This window comes from Trifolium pratense, linkage group LG3 (genome assembly GCF_020283565.1).
Source record: "Trifolium pratense cultivar HEN17-A07 linkage group LG3, ARS_RC_1.1, whole genome shotgun sequence".
Taxonomy (NCBI): Eukaryota; Viridiplantae; Streptophyta; class Magnoliopsida; order Fabales; family Fabaceae; genus Trifolium; species Trifolium pratense.
The window spans coordinates 6,083,304-6,102,781 of NC_060061.1; the positions used below are offsets into that span (position 1 = coordinate 6,083,304).

A 19,478-nucleotide genomic window follows, 5' to 3' on the forward strand; every position below is an offset into this window, starting at 1 on the left:
CCAACCCATATGGCATATAGAACATATAGTAGTTAAAAAATAAATTAAATAAGAACAAAAAAATGCACAATACACACATACGAGACAACGAGGGCTATAAATACAATACATATCGATCTCTCGTGGGGTATGATGCTATTCATCTACCTTTATAAACACAAGTTGCATCCATTAAAGAGCATACATCTCATCCTTAAAACCCTAGATAGTGCCTCCAACACTAATTCAAAAGCCAATTTAATTTTTTCGATGGAAAAATAAAAGGAAGAAATTAAATCCACCGGCGAACCAATTATAAAAATGACATTTCATAAAGCAAACAATTCTTATTGGTTCAAGAAATTGTCTTTATGAGATGAATAAGGGACCACAATCACCAAATTATCTTTCATATTTTCTTTCATTCTTGTTTTTAGCATCCAACCAAAATTGCACAGCCAAATTATTTATCGTCCTTCTTGAAATATTCTTTTCATTTTCATCAATAAACTACAAATATCTTTATATTCTTCTAGAACAGAATTTTATTTTCCACTTGGGCTAGCTGTTAGCTAAGTGGTCAAGCAACATTTTACAAAAATTAAATATAATCGTGTAAAATAAGTACCATAGAAAATTAAGAATTTTTTTAGGATTTCGATGCTATTTTTTTATTGGCAAATATATTATATATTAAATAGAAACGAAAAGAGTATAAAAGAAAAGAAAGTTAAGAAAAATAAAGAGGTATTAAAAGTATAATCAACCGGTACCTAACAATCTCTAAAATAAAATAAAAAAACGATTTCAATGCTTAGTTAAAACTCTAATCATGTAATTTAAGTTAGATAAAAATTCAAATATTGAAGAAAAATAATATCAAAATCCCACATTTACTAGAGATAATATCTTAAATCATTTATAAAGAGCAACACTCTTACCTTACATTATATGTCGATTTTATAAGATGAAACAGACATAAAAATCTAACATATTATCATAGTTCATCCATCGAGTTACTCATTGTTTATAGCCACACACCAAATCCATTAATGTTAGGCGTATAAAGTTAAATGTAATGGATTTTGTACGAATGAGATATACTCCATATAAAAACCTAATTTCAAATTAAGCAATAGAGCATAAAATTAAACATGTTCAAACTATATATTAATGATCTAAGAGTGGCTTCTCTATGGAAGCAACATCATGTATACCATAACCAATACCCAATATACTGAGCTAGCTAGTTAAAATTTAAAAATATAAATCTGTCTCTAATTTAATTCATTAATTTCACTAGTCTCAGTTGACCTATTAATAATTTGTTATACCATAATAACCTAATGTGATATCTCAATACGCACCTCCATGCTTCAACATTTCTGACTAAAGCTTCAATCAATGACATTAATTCAACAACTTTTTCCTTTGTATCATGCCAAGTCATGTAGCAATTGTGTCCCCATGAGATTCCTATATGGCATAATATTTGTTCCTTCACCATCCAAAAGAGAGTATTGAACCGGTTCATCAATTTGTTCTCTTGAATAGAACATTGAACTTTGAGTTGTTGGTGGAAAAGCCAAACTCACTCCATTTCCACCATGTTGTTGTAACCCTAACGTCAACGAAACTCCGCCACCACCACCACCGGGGTGGAAACCCTCATTACTTGTGTAAGCAGCAACCATGTGATCAGAAGAATGATGTGTATTATAAGATGAAAAATCGATATCAACCGATCCAAATGCATCTACGGCTAATTGGTGATGATGATGATTCAAATTCTTATTAGCCTCATTTTTGTTATGATCATGATTGTTGTTAATGATGGATGAAACACACTCGGAATCGATTCGAACAAGTCGTGGCTTTTGGTCTTCTTGAAGTTGTGTTGAAGATTGGTTTTGAAGTACATTAAGATTTTCCTCTTCATGAGTATTAATGTTGTTTCCTCCTCCTACTCCCTCCGAGGTTGTTGTGTTTCTTTGTTGCTCTTTCTCTTCTTCTAGATACATTTCTTCCACCATTGGCTTCCATAGCCTCACCCTTGCATTAATAAACCAATTTGATACCTGATTTTCAAATAATTAATTAAATATATAACTTGTGTGAATAAAAAAAAATAATAATCAAAGTTGCGTCATCCAAAGTATATACTACAATAATAACCATAATATATTTCTATATAATGACTTGCTCTTAGAAATATTAATATGAAATTTTTGCGTGACGGATATGAGAAGACCATATAATATAAATATTCATATCTATATAATTGATATGAAAAATTGAAAGAATTTTTCAAATGAAGGATTATAATAATATATATCATGAACATGCCTGGCTTCTTGAGAGACCGGTTTGGCGGGCCAAAATATGTTTATCAACGTCGCTTGGGTACCTACAAAAAATTTAAAAAATAAAATAATTAATAAATTATACTAATTAATTGGTAAATAATAACTATATTAGAGATAAGAAGAAGTGGACCTACAAAGAAGGATTAATTAAGTCCACATAAAAATAAAAAGTAGTTGAGAAAGAGACGCAAAAATAAAAGAAAGAGAAGATGATAGAGAAATGATTGACAATACTATACACAACATATACATACATATGAAAAGATGGAATCTGAATGGTGATGCATACAAACTAACAAAAAATAAATGAGTAGGATATATATTTTTTTAATTTTTATTTTTGTTGTAGCACATAAATGAAAAAGATTCTTGATATGAGAAAACTTACGATACTTGTTCATAACTGCCAATAGTTGTATTTATTTTTTGAAATGGAGACAACATTGATTCTTTAGAAAAATCTATTTTGTACCTTACTTTAATTAGAACAACGTAACTATATTCATGATAACAGGCAATAAATAAATAAATTAGTTATATATAAAGTGAAGCAACAATATGAATATGAATTAATGAATACAAATATTTCAATTTTTCATTGAACTTAAAAAATGATTATTATGTTTATAATAGTGACCAGAGAGAGTATGAATATGAAAGAAATCTCCGTAACTACTTACGGATGTAGAAAGTGTTCAAAAAGCCAAGCTCGAAGAATTGAAACAGATCGTTCAGGAAGACCGCGTTGAGGTCTCCAAGGATGAGTTTCCATCATGTTAATTTGTTGAAATGCTCTTTGTTGTCTTAAAACTCTATCTAGAATTTTAAGCCTAGGAGTTTCACCCTTAGTTGTTCCAGGTGCAATAGGGTCTTTTTCTCCCATAGCTTTTCTTGTTATTTGAATTTGTTCCAATATTCCATCTTTCAAACATCTAAAATGTCTTGACATAGCTTTTAAAGCTAAAGCTGAATAAACTTTAGCTGCTCCATTTCCAGCTACAGCTTCAAATGATGAAACCACACTCTTCATTTGATTACAATAGTTCTTGTACCTTCTATCAACCTTATATTATACACAACAAAAGTAAAAAAAATATAATTAATTAATTAATTAAATTTCACTTTGAAAGTTACATCCACCATACAAATTAAATAAAAATGAAAAAGGTGACATTAAAAAGGGTAAATTGTCACGAGGTGAAGGCATTTATGATAAGACCCTCACTAGCTGCTTAATTAGTTCAAGAATCAAAATCAAAAAATAAAAATTCAAAGACACCAATCTCATCAACCACTCCAATGAAAAGTTAATAACCTTGCTTGATTTTGACTTGAACCAAATTAAGGCATGGTCTTGATTAATGAAAGTTAAAAAAAATTAAATTTTGAAACATATATATAGCATAAAATATAGTAATAATACCTCTTCTAGCATGGAAAGAAGCTTAGTTTTTCTCTTTTGTAATTCAACAAACTCTAAAGAGGTTAAAGATTGTTTGGTTGAGGAACTGCTACTAGCACCCCCACCAGCACCACCATTGTTAATATCTTGATCTTCCCAACTTTGTTTGTTGTTGTTGAACTTTTGAGATTTTTGTTTTTGTAAAACTAAATCATTTGGTTTTGTTGTTTCTAAACTACAAAACTCATTGAGAAGTTGTTGAGCTGGTAACAAAAACTTAGAGTTTTTGAGAAGAAAATGACCATGATACCCTTGATCTTGTTGAGTATGAGGAGTAGTGTGTCTTAGTTCAAAGGATTGTAAACCAATAGATGAAGGATTTGTTGAACTAAGAGATAGTGAAAGTCCTTGACTTGGTCTTTCATTACCTTCACAAGGGAAAACACATCTTAGTGATGAATCGTCATCAGTGGCAACGACCTGTTGTTGTTGTTGCCACTGATGGTGTTGATGTTGAATCATGTTGTTTAGATTTTGATGATGATGATGATCACTACTTGTAGTGAAATCTTGATGATGATAGAAATTTGAGTCATTGTTGATGGTTTTTGAAGAACCACCTGCAGAGTGTTGACTTGGTAATTTTCCTATGAAATTTGTTTTCCACATGTTTGTGTCAGTAGAACTCTGTTGTTGTTGTTGTTGTTGATGTTGAAGATGTTTTGAAAACCCTATCATCTCCATCCCTGTTGTGAGATTAAACATCTCTGGATCAGAAACAAAACCTTGATGAATTTGTGTTTGAATTGTTGGATTGTAACAAAATCCACCACTTGATGTTTTGTCATCTTCATGAGCCATGAATTAATTAAATTTCTAAACTATAGCTTAAAAAAAAATATAAATTATGAGGGGAGCATGAAAAGCATAGTTGAGGAAGAAAGATGAGATATACTTGCTCAGAAATAGATGATGATGATGACCTCCATGCTAGTTCTGTTCTCTCTTTTATATTTCTCTCTCTATTTCTTAACAAAGTGATGAGTCAATGGACAAAGATTTATAAATACAACCAAATTAGTATTCATATATACAAACGAAATTAAATAATAAATATTAATGAAATTTCCTCAATTATTTCTTACCTAGTATTAGAAAAATCATACAATCAATAAATGTTTCAAATATCTATCTTTTTTAATTCAATATATAAGTAGATAATTCATCTTATAATTAATGTTTATTAATTAGTTGGATGAAAGTTGTGATTAATTAGTTTCAATAAATGGTTCCGTGGTAAGAATCCCGATTACACATGTTTTTTTTACAAATGAGAAGTGTAACCTATTTTGTGTTGATGTCGAGCGGAGTGGAGGGTTTAGTTTTGAGAAGTGTAACCTATTTTGGTTGCAGATTCTCTGATCTTAATCTCCCTCTAATCTTGATTTACTCTCAGATAGTATGATATCTATGCATTTTTTCCGGTTAGTAAATGTCCTTTTTTTATTTTATTTACCTCTTACCTTTCTTAATTTTTTATTTTTGGTGTATTGCTTATACTCAAAATTATTTATACTTGATAAATTTAATCATTTATTCTTTATAAATTTTATTAAATGATTATTTATCTAAAAATATTTTATTTATTTCAACAAAACTATAACCTTTTGAAAAGTACATATAATACGATGGAGCTGCAGGACCATCAACAACATAAAGTAATAATCGTCCTATGCCTGATACATATACTACGTACGAGCCGCCACTTGAGTTGTTTGTTGTATCATATATGAGGGATGATTCATTATGGTTCTTTACATTTATTTTTAGACTATGATGATTTATTGCAGTTCAAAATTTTAATTTTAAAAAATATACAATATGAACTGTCACTTTTTTTTTTAACTGTCACTGATATAAGGAATATATTAAGTTCTCTTTTACACGTATGATATTTTTCTTCTATAGTTATATATTTTGTTATAAATTTCTTTTTCCATCTTTTCTGTGTTAATTCATATTTTGTTAAAATTTTATTATTTACAATATTTTTATTTTTTCAATGGAATATATATATCGAAAATAAGAAAAGGAACAATGTCACCAACAATACGGAAAGAGGGGTACAAGAAGTATAAAATCCACAAAAGAAACGATACCGATACATATAGAGGGGTGCAATAATATAGGAAGAGAAAAATAAGAAGACGAAGATCACCAAGAAATAACCACCTGTAGCGGGTCGATAAACACGTAGGAGATCTGAGCCCTCATCCAAAAGATTGAGAGACGAAAAGGAGATCGAAAATATGAAGGGCATAAAGTAGGTCCACAGTCCTCCAAGACCACCAAAAATCACGATCACCACAAGTATTTGTGTCTAGGTAAGACTATCTCCCTCACACGACATTAAAGAATTCAACACAAAATCGGTTCCACTCATATAAAGAGTAAAAGTTTCGATAATTTTTTGCAGATGCCACTTCTAAGATAAAATTTTCACATAATTAACCGAATATTCTTTAAGATAAAAAAAAATTCAGTAAATATTATTTACATTATTGACTTGGAGTTGACTGAGAATCATTATCGGATTGATGATCGATACAACTTTTGACCTTTTCAACAATTATCATTCAGAAAGTACTAGTTTTTTATATTAACTTTTTAGTTTTTAAGAAAATTTGAGTCTTATTTTTTGTAAAATTATTCATTTAAAGAATTAAATTTGAGTTCTTTAATTTTTTTTTTTGTTTTCGCCCTTTGGTTCCTAGGGGAAGGGGGTCCTAGTAGTTCGGAGTTCATGACAAGTTCTAGCATCAAGTGATTTCAATCTCCTCCCAAATACAGTTGCGGGGGATCGAACCGTAGTTCTCCCTACCAAGTTCAGCGTCAATCAACACTGAACCAATTAACATTTTCTAAAAAATAATTCATCTTGAGAGAGTTTAATATGCACTTGAACATAATCACTTGATTAAAAGTCTTCTTTTAGGGGAACAAATTAATTGCATTTAAATTTAAAATTGTATAACTACTTGGTTGTCACGGTTACTTTGGGCAGAGGATTAATTAGTATTAAATTGATTTGCAATCTAAATTTGCATGAACTAAAATTAAAGAAATAAGGAGATCTTTGTGGGGAACGGATCCCTAGATTGAAGTCATTCATAATCCTAAGTAAAGTCTTTTTACAGGCTTTTTCAGATGAGGAAAAGGCTCTGTTTTGGATGAGTTAGGTGGGTCCGTCCTCGTTCTGTTTTCTCTGAGCTAGGAGTTATTCTCTTCCGATCTGTTTCCACTCACGAGAGAGGCTCAACTCAAGTTGCTCTAATACTTAGTACAGATTCACATAGCTTATTTTTGAGCTTATACAAAAAACTTATGCAATATAAATTAGATTTTATGTTATTTTATAAGTTCATATTGATTAAAATTGTATTTTTATAAATAATTTTATTATAAACTATCTTAATAAACTTATAATAATATATAAAAATTGCATAAGTTGTTTGAATAAGCTCAAAAATAAGTTAGGTCAAACGGGCCCTTACACTATGTATACTTGTATAGTGCATATTTTATCAAATATTTCTGCATTATTATTATTTTGTGGAATGATGGATTAGTGGAATGATGCTTCGAACACGAGGTCAGATTTCGAACGTTGGAGCCGATATATTTACAATGGCGAAAGGGACCTGCAGAATGCAGAAAATGCTCTGATGCTCAAGTTAGTATTAACTTGAAATGAAAGTCAAGGTTAGAGTCAAACATACCTTGTGAGATGGTGAAGGATTGTACATATATCCAATAAATGTAGCATTGCACCGATAGATGCGACATTAGAGTTGATTCAGTTCAAAAATCTGATCCAAAACAATACCATTTTGAACATAATCTAAATTTTTATCACTCCACTTTATCATTTATCTATTCAAGTTGTCAAATCATTTTTATATCTTTTCTAAACTAAAATATTATATTTAATGTTTAACTGTATCTCCAATTGATTACCATGGTTTTGAAAGTAAAGAGAACCTATAAGAAAAAAAATACTGATAGATGATTGCGGTTTGGTGAGTGTAAAACGTTCCTAAAATATGGTGTGAGGATGAGGTGAGAAATTGAGATGAGGTGGTCCTATCTTTGCACATCTAATTCCTATTAATTGGTGTAATAAAGTACTCCACCCACATCCTCTCCTCACCATTTTGCATGGGAGGGACCGCATCTTTTTCTTTAATTTTTTTCTTATTTATCCTCAAATATGCCTCTCCACACGGATCACTTTTATTTGTGATCATGCTTAACATTTAACAATTGTACAAAACCAAATTATTAACACCAAAAACAAAAACAACAAATTAAAACATGTGATGACAAAACCAAATTTAAGACCACTTTTAATCATAGAGTATAAAGTTATGCCTTTAGGAAAAGTTTTATGTGTTTCTCTAAAGAAAATTGTAATTTAATTTTAGCCACGGTAAATTCATCATCAGTGACAGTATATACTCATTTGATATAGAGTTTATTATCTAGGTTAAATTTATTTCATTTTTTGGTACAAAATTAAATTTATCTCTGCAATATCTAAAAATTAGACGAGTGTCTATATTGGAGTTAAATAATTCAACTGATTTGAACTAAGAATTCAACAATTCATCCAATAAAATTATATGAGTCGTACATTTTTCACTCTTAAAATTTACAAATAGACAGAAAATAAATTTTGATTTTGAATTATGTCAACTCACTTATTCTACTAACTTTTATCACCCTTGCTCATTGTATGAGTGGGGGGTGGAACCCTCCTCTGCTGAAATAGATAGAGGAGGTGGATATGAGTTTCCTTATCAGGCTTTGCTTTGGTTTGTTCGGCTCTTTCTCCTTTTTTTTCTAGTTAAGTTGGGGCCTTCCTCCAGGTCAAGTGGAGTATGATGTGCGGGTGCTTTTGATGTGATTGCCCTTAGATGTTTTTGGTTTGCCTTTCTTCCTCCCTTCACATGCAAATTAGTTACCGTGGACTATATCATTTATTGTCAAAATGGTTCTTATAAATAGAATGCTCAAGTTGTCTAGCCTCATTTAAAATGCTCAAGTTGGACTAGATCATTTATTCACAAATTTTTAAGGTGTAATAAATGTTCACTCATGACCCCTACAATTTTACATATAGTACTGTAATTTTTATACAATACTTCTAAAAAGTTTAATACGAAAAATTTCATCACAATTGTTTTCTCACTCAATCTCTGAAAAGCACTCTTTAAAACTTTTTATAAAAATTAATACTATAAAATTTAGAATTTAATTTACAGTGATAGTGTTACACACACCTCTAGTCAAATTAATACATGATGTTGATTTTTTAAAGAAGATTGAATTCTCTCTTTCCGATTATTTTCATTTTTACTATTATTATATAGTTTTAAAAAGTTGGGATCCTCTCTAGAATATTTTTTAAGGATTCAATTTAAATAAATTATTTATTTAAAAAATTAAATATTTTAATTTTTAATGCATTGATTCCACACATTTTCATAAAAACTCACTCTAAAATAATTTATAAGATAAAATGTCACTCTATTTCATTTAGTTTCACACTTTTACTAACCTGTGAAATTGTGACAACTTACTCCTTTCAGGCACTATTATTAAATAAATTTAACTCTTTTAATATATTAAAAACCGATATATTTGTGATCTATTTGGTTGAAAGAAAATAAAATAAAAATAAAAAAAAAAAACATAAAAACCAATGAATAAATTTAAACTAAATCTTAATTTCCATATTTTTCTTACTTCCCACTTTCTATTCTTTCCCATTATCCATTTTAAATGTATAAAAAATGACCGTAAAGATTACTAGACATTAGTGGTTATTTTGGGAGGGATCATTGACCGATCGTCTAACAAACAATTAAACTGAAAAAGTAAATTGGATGTAGACGCGCCCAAAATGAGAGTTGGAGGGTGTTAATTAAAAAGGCTATCAGTGGTGTTGTAAGTAGGAGGAACAGCTTTCTCCGCCGCTTGCCATTTTATCTACTCTTTTTGCACCTATCCATACCCTATACAACAATGATGTCACACTACCCCTTCTTGCTCCTTTTGGCATTTGTGCACTACGCACTCTGCGCATGCAATGCAACAATACTACACCTCAACTTCGCTCAATTCTATTACGGTTTTTGTTAAAGAGTCTCACATCGGTTGAGAGATGGCTTGACTAAATGTTTATATACTAGAAACAATCATCACCTTACAAACCGGTTTTGTAAGGATGAGTTATGTCCAATAATCAATTCTAAGATGGTATCAGAGTTTCTCCACGATCTGCTGAGTCACCTGTTATCAGGTTTCCACTATCGGATCACCTACCGTTTATATCCACGCACCAAGCCTAATAGTGCTGGGCGTGAGAGGGTGTGTTAAGAGTCCCACATCGGTTGATGACCTGACTAAGTGTTTATATACTAGAGGCAATCATCACCTTACAAGCCGATTTTTTAAGGATGAGTTAGGCTCAATATTCATTTATAAGAGTTTTCATAAACAAAATAATGTAAAATGTTTAGGGCACTTCATAATGAAAGTTTATAAAATACAGTATTATTTTCAACATTAAATTTTCTTTTTAAAATTTCTTAACAAGTACTATCTTTTCAATATTCGTTTCTTCTCTTATTATAACATCTTTCAATAAAATTTATGAATGTTAGAAAATAATACTAGTAGTTAAAGTATAAATCATTAATGCATGTAGAATTTTGAAAACGGTTTTATGTTGTGAAACAACAAAAAAATGATGAATAATTTTATAATTAGGGTGTTTGTTTTTTGACATATATAATTAGGGTCTTATATGTGCCCAATTTTATTTTTTTTATAATAAGCACACATCATCTAATCTAATATATATTATGGCAATACACCTTCATAAAGTACCTAGGGCTAGGGGAGAATTATTGTATGAGCTCCTCTCACTAATTATGTATATGCAATAATCAAAACTAAGGGTCAAAGACTAATTAATCAGGTCAAGATAGAAACAAATGAAAATTTTGATGTTGCAAAATTTTATGTAGTAGTATTAAATTACTCATTCAGTCTCATAGTAATTGACATATTTGTAACAAATAGTAAACAAATAGTATTATTAATTTTTCCGAGAATGAAAATTGAATTTTTAACTTTCTAATCACTTCGTTCTCTAACTCATTCACCTCAGCTACCAAATAATCTGTATACTCCCATCACTATTGTTATTAATTAAGCCAGACATGAAAAAGCTTCAAGAACCAAGGCAAGAGTGTGACCATGAGATACATAGAGAGGTCAATTGGAGAGTCCACAAATGGCGGGTGATTCATCTGGCGGGAGTAAGAGTTTGAAGCATAATTTGAGTCACATTTTTGAACAGCAGGTTAATTTTCAAACTAGAACAACGTGCCAAACAACCAGGCTATGATCTCATAATATAGTGTGGTCCACCTTTCATATTTCTTTATATGTATAAAAAATAACTTTATTTACTCGTACAATAGTAGTATATTTGTGGTTATTAGTTAGGACCATCCTAATCCTACAATACTAGGGTTACTGCTTGTTATGCCGAAGTAGGTAAAAGCATGCATAAGCCAAACAGAAAACAAGCAGCTTTCATTAATTAGAGGATCAATGTCTGATATTGAGAGACGAAGGTAAGGGAGAAAACGAATCTCCCAAACCTTTAATTTATTATTTGTTCTCATTAATTCAATAGTTTTTTAATGATCAAAAATACTTTGCTTACAGAAATATATTAAAAATTTATAACTTAATTTAAAGTTTTAAACACTCTTTGATTATATTTTTGTGCCATCTTTATAAATATTTACATAGTTTAAACCAACTTACATTATTAATCCAATTATGTCACAAATATCTAATATGATCATCGACTGTAGTTGAGAGAACAACATCTTGAATACAAAAAAAAAAAAAAAATTATTATATTGATGGATTAAATATTGTAACAGTCATTATGAGTTAACTTAGATAATATATTATTTATGGTTTTTTCATTTAAAATAAACGAATAAATAAAAATTATGGTTTTTTTCTAAACTATCCTTCATAATTAAGGTCATTTACCCATTAACCGGTGAAAATAAGCCACATATGCATGTGTTCTATACTTTGGTTACAAATTACTCTAATTGGTTACAAGTTAGTTGTGGTGGATAACATATGCAAATCTATTTATGTGGTTTGTTTTTATTGGTTGATGAGTATTTACCGCTAAATTATGAAGGGATAAAATATGCATCACCATTTAAATATCTAAAAATTGACCCGATATGTTACCTTTTTTTTCCTTCAAAGATTCTAGCAATAAAACTAAGACACACCAAAGAAATAAGGAGATACGAATTTGAATATGTGTTCTAATAAATCAAAATATTTCCACAACTTTTTACCGTTTAAATTGTATCTACGGGATTAAAACATATTATTTGAACATCAAGGAATCGTGTGATCTTTAATCAACGTGAAGTTTATGTGCGAGTTATTAAAAGCACAAAATTCGAATTGGAACAAAAAATTTCATGTGAAAGGTTTTAGTCGTAACTTTAACTAAATAAATCGTATAAACTCACACAATCGTTTGCCGTTCAAAAAATAAAATAAAATATAATTGTGTGAGTTTATGTTGTTTTGCTATTATATTGATTGTTTGTTCTCATTGTTGTGCTGAGATTTGTATGTTTTTATTCTTTTGTACACCTTGTGTTTTGAATAGGTTTGTCAATTTAAATTATTAGAATTTGAGAGGCTTATACTCAACCGCAAAAGCTAGCTTGAGAGTTGAGGTTTGCACTACACTTATAAAGGCTATCTATGTCATATCTCTAGCCAATGTGGGACTTCTAAAACTTCTAAAACACCCCCTCACGTCCAGAACTGAACAAGCTGGAACGTTGAATCAACAACAACGGGTGGCCCAAATATGGGAGGTCTCCACAACAAACAACAAATGGATCTAGGATAGGCTCTGATACCATATTAGAATTTGAGAGGCCTATATTCAACCACAAAAGCTAGCTTGAGAGTTGAGGTTTGCACTACACTTATAAAGGCTATCTATGTCATATCTCTAGCCAATGTGGGACTTCTAACATAAATTCTTTTGACTTTTTTTTTTTATAAAAAAAAACCCTAATAACTAATTTAAGATAATTAGTCTTTTTATTGATGTAGTTAATAATATATAACATTGTTAACTGTCAACATAATAGTACATCCTTAGAGAAAAGAGAGAACAATTAAACTTCCCCAATACTCAAAGGAGGGAGTATGAGAGGATTTTATTTTTTTATTTTTTCATTACAACATTTATTTCTTTTTTGCTACATAAATAGATCTATAATAAATACCGTAAGAGTGTTTTGGTAAGAAATATTACGGAAATCAATGAATGAACTTGGACAAAAATTTGTTCAGGTTTGTTTATTGTTTTCCGTAATTTTCTTTCTTCCGTCTTTCATTCCACTCAACCAATCAGACCAATTATAAAGAGTAATAAAAAAGGAAAGCAACGTACGTTAAATATGGATCTCATAGGTAACGATGTTTCTATGCTTGAATTGGTGGAATTTAGAGGTGAGTTCAAATCTTTAGTAAAATGACAAAATGTCCATAATCTATTTTTTTTACTAAAAAATGTCCATAATATTATTAAGTGTGAATATACCTTTTTTAATTTTCCTATCACTTCCATACAATTCCATGTTAACTTTTTTTTAACAAAGGACTTTCGCTAAAAAAAGAAAGAAAAAAACTACAAGAAAAAGTTAACTAGGGAATGAAAACTCAAGAAACATGACCGAATGAAAACTCAAGAAACATGACCAGTCAATAATCAATTGACTAAATTGAGCACAACTTAGTGTGATACAAGTGGTAGATACTTGGGTCCCTTAAGTCTTAACCATTTGGTCCTGAGTTTGATCTCTGACCGGTGCGTATGGAGAAATATTTGTTGGGAGAGATCAATCCCTTAAATGTATCCCAGTTACTTTAAAAGGATTTAGTCTCAGTAATTACGCGAGGAGGTTTAAAAAAATTGAGCACAACTTAACATTGGGGGCCAAATAATGAAGCTTTTGGGCTTTGAGTTTTGAAATAATATTTTCAGAAAGATGTTTTGATACTTATACAGTTGATGCTCATTGTTTTTTTAAAAACTTAACTTGAAGTTTACAAAACTAAGTTACCAAGAAATTTTTAAAAAAAATGTAAATTAATTAATTTTTTTAGAGATAATTTTGTCTATTTATCAGAATGTGGGAGTGAAAGTGATATTGAAATTGAAGTATACATAATATCCTTCTAATCTTTTAGTGTCTTATGAAAAATAGTTTAAGTACATAAATAAACTTTTATGTTAATTTATAAATTTTTGCTAGTAAAAATTATATCTTAATAAACTCTTAACAAATTTATAATTATAAGCTCTAAAATATATCAATCCAAACAATGAGAAAAAATTACTACTATAAGCATTCATAGGCCAGTAGCGCCGCACATCATTTTCATTAGCATGATCCTATTTATTGGATCAGGATTTGATGCTGTAGTGTTTTCACACAGTTCCACGCGGTTATCGATCTCGGCCGTAGAGATTTGATCAGAAGGTTTATATTTATTCAATGTTGATTTGACAGTTGAACTCAAATATTTAATCTTGACCATTAGTTTCTGATCGGACGGCCGAAATCGATAACCGCGTGGAACTGCGTGAAAACACTACAGCATCAAATCCAGTTCCCTATTTATTTATGTCATTTTAAGAGTTTATGGGGTCACCATCAAGAACATGTTTCTTCGTCGATTGACCAATGTTCATGGAAAGGCCAACAATACAATAGCTCTTCATTATTCTATTTTTAGTTTTTCTTTGATGTTCTTGATTGATTGGAAACTAAAAACGGTGTTTCTTTTCTTTTTCGGTGAAAATAATAGATAATATTTTAGTTTGTGTTTATGTATAAGAATAGATAATATTGAAGAGTAAAGTGAATAACATTATCTGTTGATAAATAAATATTGGTTGATACTAGTATTATAAACATATGCACAACAAATTAATGATGATTACGATATTAATTAGAGGAGTCAAATTCATACATTTATTACAACATAAACTGTCCCTGCAATACCAACCGATTCACAAATATAGAATGAGTTATGTTAACTTGTGCCCTAAGGGCACATGTTAAGCTACCTAAAAATAGAAATATAACATTTAATGATGCAAATAATTTAATGTTTAGAAAATTGAATACACCACAAGTTCAATAAATTTTTTCTACATTTATCTCCTTAAAATGTGCCCTTAAGGGCACAAGTTAACCTTCTCCATATAGAATTAATTGTCTATGAGACTATATATGTCTATACTCTTTAATCTTTACCATGGTTAATTTTAATTGACTCAACCAAACAAGTTAAATCGAACTAATACACTAAAAAGACTTAATAACCATATCTCAACTGTCCCACATTCCAGTTTCTTATTTAAGCAAGATACGAATGATAAAGGTTTTGAACTCTCAAACTTTACTTCAAACGCAAGAAATAGATAAAGAATAAATGTTCCTTAATAAAGAAACATAAAATGTTCCCACAGCTGAACCTCCAAGGAAGTTATTCGTATTATACCAACCCAATTAATAAATTCAATCTCATTCATAAAAAATCAACATAAATTGACTTGCAAGAAAGACATTTGTGCCTTACATTTGGATATCTACCATAAACAAATTACCAACGTAATCTGTCACGAGCTTCTGAATTGGTTAAAATTTCGCACATCTTAAAGAATTCTACTATTGAAGGTCAACCATATACCTTCAAACTATTCAATTAGCTTAGCTCTTGTCCAGTAGTTTTCATTAAATTGTTGGTAACTTATATTTCGTCAATGAAACAATGAAAAGACACTGATTGACTTCTATCTGAGGGGTAACATATTGCTACCATAAATTAGTTTGACAGCAACAAAGATATTTTCCTGGAAGAAAACACACTTTCTGTGGAATATATTAATCTAGTAGGCCCTGACAAATACAAGCTCAATAATGTTATTTAGGAATATATGCCAATCAAAAACCCAAATATGTCAATGGATGTAAAGATCATTCGAACTCGGTCAACTCATACAACTAAGTCGTGGTATACCTGCATAAAAGAGAAAAACAAAAGAACAGTCAATGGGATGACAGTATTGGCCATTTGGCCGGCAAACTCACATACTTGCACTCCAAGAATTAAAAACAAAATAATACTACTGAAGAATAGTATAATAAAGCAGGTTGACTTTACAGACCAGAAATTAAGCATCTAAAATCATTACAAACCGGCCCACAAAAGATTGGTGGTCTGAAGTATGAGACACTGACAAGGGAACATGATGTACTAAACATTGTGGTGTTTGATAAAGATATGACTATACAGATGCTATGACCACTTACCATGATGTATATAACAAGAAAACTTAGTGCTCAATCAAACAAATGACTTTAGTTTTATGACATTTTAGTTTCACTATGACAAGTAAAAATTTCTATGAAGCTCAAGTTATCTTGCTACAACATGCATGAGGAAGGTGAAGCAGTCATTCATATGATAAGGGATTGAATTGTGTTATGCATCTCACAATCACTTTTATATGTTCCTTCCTCTTAGAGTGAGTGCCATACATTCCACTAACAAGATAGGTCAAAAACATGATCAGCCTAGGTGTAAATCACATAACAGATATCAAGTGAGAAAAGGAAAACAGTTCCAAGTATTCTCTCTGGTTATTTCCAACAAAATAGGTGACAAATGACAATAACCAGTGTCATCTTCTTCCAGGAAAAGCATAAGAACTGAGTCTACCTAACTAGTTTCACAAAAATGTTTGCGCAACTATACTACTAGGGTTTGACATTAGATTTAAATTCGTACAATAGTATAGATGAATTAGATAGAGATGATCATGAGAAGGTTAAAAGGTGACACACCAAGTATATAGTGCAGCCATTTCCTCCACCGTGGAAAAATATCATCTTCAAGTGTGCTCAATTGATGCAGATGTAATTCGTAATTGTCTTGTCCGGTCTTGCTCTCCATTCCTCTTCCAGAAAGCTCTTCTCCACCAAACTTCAAACCCTCTTTGAATATTTGGGCAATCTTCACCGGAATTCAAGAAACGATTAAACCAAGCAAGCAAAATTTCCTGTTGCCAGGAGAGTGGTAGAGTTAGAATTGTGTTACTAAGACCGTCCTCGATTAGATGCCTATCAAGGCCCTTGGATGCTCTCCTCATCCAACCAAAATCATCATAAAATGGCACAAGCCATGTTTTTAGAAGTAAACACCTAGCATCTTTAGAAGCCAGCAACTGTCCCTTCCCAATCCCAACAAACAACCTAGCGGTAACTCTGCTAACCTCAAACCTATGAACAGCAGGCACCTTAGAATGGGCTTCAGATAATTCTGATTCGGAGGCCCATGCTTTTAGGAAATCTTCGGCAATCTGTCTATCAATCAAAATATCCAAAATCCAATACAAATTATCTGCTTGTCGCGCAATTTGACTCACATCTTGTAGATCCGAATCTGCGGCCCGCAAAAAGTGATGACGAAGCAGCTGCATACAATCATCACATGCTGAGTATAACGACTCCTTCCGAAGATCATTCTGAGAAGAATTCTCATGGAGCATCTTCGACACCAAGCCTTTCATTTCTCGCCTGGCCTTTTCATCTTTGCCTTCAAGAACCACACGAATAAGTTTAAGCAAAACTTCTTCATTATCATTCCCCTCTTCATTTCCATTGACAACATCAGTAGAAACCCTCTTCAAAACCTCCCCAGCACCAACAGATTCAAGACGAAGTTCAGACAGGAGCGATGCCACCTTGTCTTCTTCATCCTCCGCCCACGGTGCTGCTTCCAAGTACTCCAAACAAGACAAAACCCCAGCATCAAATCCAATCGCAGCTGAAACCTAAGATAAAACAATAAAAACATCCACTCATTCACTCTCATAAAACCATGAATCACACAAATCCAAAGAAGCACAAAACCAAACTAGAAAAAATAAATGCCTTTTAACTGTTCCAAATTTAGTTAGCAAGTACTAATATAAATATAATAACCAAAAATCAAAATTATTCAATAGTCTATAACTATAATTTTCTACAAACAGTTGATATGCTAAATTCAAATTTGCTATAGTATCAACCTAACCTAATCCTACAGTAAACTACATTATCAATCAATCTAATGAAACAGATCAAACATTCAGCAATAAATAACAAATTAACAAAAACCCCAACAAAACAATAAGAAAAAAGACTTCACCTTTAAGATACCCAAAACTTTGGAAACATCCTCTTTCATTAGCTTCTTCCGAAGATCCTTACAATACATCAACCTCAAAGTCTCGACATAAACCTCAACATCATCACAATCAGCAATTTCAACAAGATAAGGCAAAGCCGTTCGTTGCTGTTGCTGTGTCCACCGATCAGAAAGCTTGACGGAGAAGAATCTACTATGTGCAACAAGAATCTGACGATGAACATTCATGGAAACACTGAACCCATCTTTAGAACTTAACGTAAGCTTAATATCACTCGAAGATGAATCATTGAAGTGATTCCCAGGGCTACGAGAAGCTGATAACAATTCAGAAATTCGATGCATCATTAGGGTTTCACGATCTTGAACTACAATTTGGGGTTTCTGAATCGACGAAGAAGAAGAAGAAGAAGTAGTAGGAATGTTGTTTGGGATCTGATTTGGTCTGTGATGAATATCGGGTTCGTTAACCATCATTTCAAAGAGAGTTGGACTGGATCGGGTTTTATCCGGCGGTGGTGACATTGGGTTGAGAAGACCGGCGGTGAGTGCTGAATTGAATTTAGTGAAGCTTGAAGGAAACGGGTCCTGACCCGGGGAAGAGGAATGTGTGAAATGATCCATGATTGGTGAAAATGTACCGGGAGAGTAACGAAAGGTGTAATTAGGGGAAGGTGAATCGGGTAATTGAGAATCGGGTTCGGATAGTTGGATTCGGGTCGAAGCGGAGGTTGAGATTGTGGTTTCACGACATTTGCGTCGTTTAGGTTTAGTGATTGTGATGGGTTGGTTGTTATTAGGATGATTTGGAGGTTTGAGGAAATTTGATGTTGTTTTAGTTGTTGCTGCTGCCATTTTATCTGTTTGTTGTAAGGTTTTTAGCGGTTGTTGTCGTTTTGTGTGTTTGACGCACGCAGAAACAGAGAAAGAGAGAGAGAGAGAGTACTACAGTATGTCTATGTATGTGAGCTGTGACTACTGACTAGTGAAGGGGATAATAAATGGCGGTAGAATCGAGATGTGTGTGTGTGTGGCATTGTGTTGTGTCAGATAAAATAAACATGGAAACTGCCAAGTGTGCCCGAAGAAACATTTATTATTCGCCCATAGATTAATTAATGCCTAAATTTCTTTGTCAAAAATAAAATAAAATAAATTTATTTTGTACAAAAAAAGAAAAAATATTAAGGCAGACCAAATATTGAGTTTATAGTTTATATTGTAATTTATTATATTATCTTCCAATTTTGTCTGTATTATCGTACTTGAAAAAATTAAATATTAATTAAATATTTTTTTTATGTCGTTTCATAATTATAAGCTAGCTC

The 19,478-nt window shown here is 31.3% G+C and overlaps 2 protein-coding genes across 2 annotated transcripts; both read right to left on the bottom strand.

Moving 5' to 3' along the window:
• Positions 1–1,080: 1,080 nt before the first annotated feature.
• Positions 1,081–4,982, bottom strand: LOC123913365 (homeobox protein BEL1 homolog). The gene is made up of 4 exons (XM_045964082.1): positions 3,769–4,982; positions 3,026–3,408; positions 2,326–2,386; positions 1,081–2,057 (listed from the first exon to the last, which is right to left on the bottom strand). Exons 1-4 carry the CDS (start codon positions 4,606–4,608, stop codon positions 1,416–1,418), a joined length of 1,926 nt encoding a protein of 641 aa, XP_045820038.1. The 5' UTR covers positions 4,609–4,982; the 3' UTR covers positions 1,081–1,415.
• Positions 4,983–15,713: 10,731 nt separating this feature from the next.
• LOC123916343 (BTB/POZ domain-containing protein At1g63850) lies at positions 15,714–19,171 on the bottom strand. The gene is made up of 3 exons (XM_045967781.1): positions 18,151–19,171; positions 16,806–17,794; positions 15,714–15,978 (listed from the first exon to the last, which is right to left on the bottom strand). The coding sequence occupies exons 1-2, from the start codon at positions 19,003–19,005 to the stop codon at positions 16,853–16,855; spliced, it is 1,797 nt and encodes a 598-aa protein (XP_045823737.1). The 5' UTR covers positions 19,006–19,171; the 3' UTR covers positions 15,714–15,978; positions 16,806–16,852.
• Between the last annotated feature and the right edge of the window lie 307 nt (positions 19,172–19,478).